A 5036-nucleotide genomic window follows, 5' to 3' on the forward strand; every position below is an offset into this window, starting at 1 on the left:
TTGGTTCCGGTTCCAGCCACCAACCGAGACTAAAGGTGCTGGGACAGGAGCGAGGCCCATTGGTTCCGGTTCGTGTCTGAAATCGGGACCAAAAGTGTCAGACGAACTGGGACCAATGACCCTCCGAGGCCCAGCCGGCGCCCTTGCCTCACAAACCGGGACCGATGCCCCCTTTGGTCCCGGTTCGTGAGTGAACCGGGATTAATGCCCTTACCCAGGCCTGAACCGAAGCCCTGTTTTCTACTAGTGGTAGGCTTGGATCAAGTGAAAAGAAAAACAAGAAATATACCTAATGACACATGGAGCGGGTTTTGCAAGATTCCACGCCCGTTGCACTACACGCGCATAATGCTAGTTTTCATGTAAACTTTCAATGCCAGCATCACATCTCTCTTTATATATAGTCTCCGCAGGAGATGTTCATCACCATAGACGACCATACCATGGAGGGGATCACCATCTTCTATTGCCTCATCCTCTCCCTCCCTCTCATCTTTATGCTCAGCCATCATGGGCGCAAGAAAGGGGCAATGAAGCTCCCACCTGGTCCGCCCACTCTGCTCTTCGTAGCCAAGTTCTTGGTGCTCGGGCGGTCAGTCTTTCAAATTGGCCCGATACTTCGCGGGTTGCATGCGCGCCATGGTCCCATCATCTCCATTTGGCTGGTGCGCACCTTCGTTTTCGTGGCCGACCGCCGCCTCGCGCATAGCATCCTCATCAAGAGCAACGGCAACTTCGACGACCGCCCGCCCTCCACCGAGATGATGCACCTGTTTTTTCCCCACACTATCAGCACCTCGCCCTATGGGGCCTACTGGCGTCTTGTCCGCCGCAACCTGCACGCGCAGGCACTGCACCCGTCCCGCCTCAGGCTCTTCGCGCCGGCGAGGCAACGCGCGTGCGACGCGATCCTTGGGTCACTGCGCGACGATGCATCGCGGGTCATTGCGGTGAGGCCATTGTTGGGGCGCTGTCTTTTTGAGGTGCTTGTGTGCATGAGCCTTGGCGCCAGGCTTGGGCAGGAGGTGCTCGACGAGCTGCAGGAGATGCACCAGCAGATTTTCCATGCCATCACCAGCTTCCCCGTCTTCTCCATCTTCCCGGCGCTCACTAAAAGGCTGCTGCGGAAGCGGTGGGCGACGCACGTCGCGCTGAACGAGAGGCGGAACGAAGTGCTCCTGCCGCTGATCCGCGCGCCTCGCGGCGGCGAGAACCCCTCGTGCTACGCCGACTCACTCCTCGAGCTGCGCGTCGCCGAGGAAGGCAGCCGCCCCCTCACGGACGCCGAGATGGTCACCCTCTGCTCCGAGTTCATGACTGCCGCCGTGGACACCACCATGAGCTTGATAGAGTGGATCATGGCGGAGCTCGTGAACCACCCCGACGTTCAAGCCAAGGTGTATCAGGAGGTGAGGGAGAAGCCTGAGCTCAATGAGGACGACCTGTGCGGGATGCCATACCTCAAGGCCGTCGTGTTGGAGGGCACGCGGCTGCACCCTGGGGCCCACTTAATCATCCCGCACGGCGTGAAGAACGACGCGGAGATAGGTGGATACATGGTGCCCAAGGGTTCTGAGGTCAACTTCTTGGTCGCCGACTTCGGGCTCGATGAGACCGTGTGGACGGCGGCGCGGGAGTTCCGGCCGGAGCGGTTCTTGGACGGCGATGACCTGGACATCACCGGAAGCAGGGAGATCAAGATGGCGCCTTTTGGCGCTGGCCGCAGGATGTGTCCAGGGTACACGCTCGCCATAATGCATGCGGAGTACTTCGTGGGCAGCCTCGTGAGGGAGTTCGAGTGGCTGCCACCATTACCAGCAGAAGCAACTGTCGACATGACCGAGGACCTAGCCAGCATCATCGCCATGAAGCACCCGCTCCGTGCTCGCATCATCCCAAGGGCTTAGTAATACCCGATGACACAGGAAGCCACCCTCCAGTCGCCTGCGACCGCATCCCATCAGTCCGTGTTTTTCTTTCAAGTTTTTGGTATGTCACTTCTTGATTGCTTTGGACAAACATGTTGCTCGTGTCCTCCACAAGATATCATACTTAAAATTGTCTCGCTTGGGGTCATCTTTCCATCAATATTCTTGGGCGCGGCCAAGCCTTGCCACTAATGGGACTTAGCCGGGGCGACGGTGCTGAGGAAGGACAACCGCAGCGAGGTGGACGGCGCACGGCATGGTGGTAGAGTAGTGTTACTAGGGAAAGGTGTTGTAGCCCGTGGGAGGAGAACGTCGGGCTGCTTGCTGGTGGCATGTCTGCGGTGACGGTCGGCATGCTGGTGTAAACTCTATCAGTTGCCTAAACATCACCAAGCCACCTACCTAAGAGGGAAAGGTATGGCTCATTTATTCAAGGAACAAAGGAATTAACTCTATAATATGCATGTAAAAGAAAGAAATTCCAATGGACCAATAATCCACTTCTGAGCTCACGCTAATCTGCACCCGCGCTAAAAAAATTAAAACAATTACTAGAAAAATTAAAAAAATTACAATTTTTTGCATGGTAGATAATTTTATGCGTGAGGTCTACTCCAATTTTCAAATCATTTGGAGAACAGAGCAGCTCTCAGCAAGAAAGACAAATTGAGGGTATGTAAAAAAATTTACTGTGCATGCACTGTGATCCGATCTATCTTTTTTGCTAATAGCTACACATATCTTCAAATGACATGAAAATTGGAGCTGACCTCAGGCAATAAATTATCTACTATGCAATTGTTTTTGGAATTTTTTGAAATTGTTTTGAATTTTTTGTTATTTCTTTCTGAGCGGGTGCAGATGAGCATGGGCACCGAATAGCTGCACTTCCAATGGAGAAATTAACTCCAGAAATCGTGATGCCCGATGCTGCACATGCCAATAAAACATAAGAAAGAAAGACACAGTGGAGAATTAACTCCAAAACTATCTCTCCCGGTGCATTGCACGGATGCTGTCGTGACGCGCTGATAGACGTTTTGATAGACACATCAATTTATCTCTCCCGATGCAACACACAGACATGTTTGCTAGTATTACATCACCAACAAAAACAATTATCATAGTTCTGTCACATATTACAACCTCGCATGCTGGACAAGCGCGCCCAGGTTCAGCTGCACCGAGAGGAGCGAGGGCGTCCTGGTTCAACAGTGACGGCGGCCGGGATTGGGAGCGTGCGCGCCGCCACCAGGACAGGCTCTCCTATTGGCTGCAATTTTCGGGAGAGAGGAAAAGAAAGTGAGGATTTGGGGGATAGAGTTAGCACAGGGGTTGATTTTGGCTCCGAAATTGGGCCGAGTAGACAAATGTTGGTCCAAAAGTTTTGAGCCCTCTCAGAGGTCCAAATGTTGGCCGAGTATTTGAGCTCCAACCACATGAAAATTTTGCATTTGGGTGGGGCCCAGCACTTCCTGATACCACGGTCAAGCGGACACTTAATCTGTTTCTGCATCAGCATCCTATAGAGTATATGGGCGCTGGCGCCAGAGGATTTGGTGCAACACATGGTAGAACGAGGAGAGGAGAACCCAAAGGATTGGCTCTTTGCTATACATGAAATATTAACCAAAGAGCAGTTTGATCGTTTGGTGGTGTCTCTTTGGGCAATATGGGGAGCTAGGAGGAAGGCCATTCATGAGAATATTTTCCAATCTCCTCACTCGGTTGTCAGCTTCATATCTAGCTACTTAGGGGAGCTGCAGGTGATCAATGCCAAAACCCCGGCTGTGACGACACAGAGACACGTCAATCCAAGGGGGTGGCTGGCCTCGTCAGCGGGGAATGTCAAGATTAATGTTGATGCGGCTGTATCGAGGCGAGGGTTCGGCTCCATCGGAGTGATTTGTAGAAATCATGAAGGTATGTTCATCGGCGCGTCAACTTGTGGCTTCAGCAACATTGTAGACCCACCGACTCTCGAAGCTCTAGCCATAAGAGAAGCCTTGGCACTGGCGGATGATCTATATTTGAGGCGGGTTGAGGTTGCATCGGATTGCAAAGTGGTCGTGGAAGACTTGCAGAAGGACAATCTTGAGAGCTACGGTGCAATTGTTCATGAAATAATAGCTCATTCTTCGGCTTTTGAGTTCTGTAATTTTAAACATGAGTCTAGGAGCTCCAATTATGAAGCTCACAACTTAGCGAGGCATGCATTATCTCTCGGTGGTGGTCGCCGTGTCTGGTTAGGCCACCCCGGGAACCTATCTTTCGTCCCTGTAAACATTGTGACGATTTAATAAAGCCTCGTGATGTTGCCTCAAAAAAAAAAAAGACAGAACTCGCCATATAGCCTCCAGTCACCGAAGCCGGCCAGACAAATTCATCGCTGCGAGATCCATCCAGTTGTATCCTTGAGATGGCAAGCCACAGACGACGCACTGGTTGGCCATGTGCAGGGACAAAGGCACCTTGATGTCCCTTGTTTCTCATATTGATAAATACAACCAACCCCATGACACAAGCTCTCTACTCCCCCATCAGCCTCAAACTAATTACACATTATAATAAGCCAAGTTGATTAGTCGATACATCATTAGCCTGCCATTTGCCTCCTCATAAATTAATATGCGCACATTACATTAGAAGAGACAAATTATTGGGATGACGACTGATGGAAATATTCCTTATATTTCCTTCAATTTATGTTAATAAAAGAATGGAATCCTCATTGGACATAGTTATAAATATAACCAACTCCATGATTGAAGTTCTTTACTCCTCCCATTGGACTTATCATGTACTAATTGCACTTTCTAATAAGACAAGTTGACAAGTTGATTGATCGGTAAATCATCAGCCGACCAAATAATAGGTTATTGCAAAAACAATTTTCTTGATCCATTACATTATTGTGGGGACACAACAAGCCACACTAAGAGTATGTCGTGTCAAGGTGACCGTATAGTGTTGTCAGTTTTGTTTCTTAAGTTGGAAGATCACATGATTGAAAATTCTACCGACTTCCGAAAGAAAATTGTTAATCAAATATGGGGACTCACATTAGTCATAGTTATATAGACAACCAACCCTCGTTAGCCCCCCCCC

The 5036-nt window shown here is 50.2% G+C and overlaps 1 protein-coding gene across 1 annotated transcript; it reads left to right on the forward strand.

The window, feature by feature from the left end:
• The first annotated feature begins 443 nt into the window (after nucleotides 1-443).
• Nucleotides 444-1964, forward strand: LOC119326362 (cytochrome P450 89A2-like). The gene has a single exon (XM_037600025.1). It carries the CDS (start codon nucleotides 444-446, stop codon nucleotides 1905-1907), a length of 1464 nt encoding a protein of 487 aa, XP_037455922.1. The 3' UTR covers nucleotides 1908-1964.
• The last annotated feature ends 3072 nt before the right edge of the window (nucleotides 1965-5036 follow it).

Source organism: Triticum dicoccoides, chromosome 6B (genome assembly GCF_002162155.2).
Source record: "Triticum dicoccoides isolate Atlit2015 ecotype Zavitan chromosome 6B, WEW_v2.0, whole genome shotgun sequence".
Classification (NCBI taxonomy): Eukaryota; Viridiplantae; Streptophyta; class Magnoliopsida; order Poales; family Poaceae; genus Triticum; species Triticum dicoccoides.

Bases quoted from the DNA above. Each gene is read 5' to 3' on its own strand.
- LOC119326362 (XM_037600025.1), top strand. From the start codon at position 444: ATGGAGGGGATCACCATCTTCTATTGCCTCATCCTCTCCCTCCCTCTC.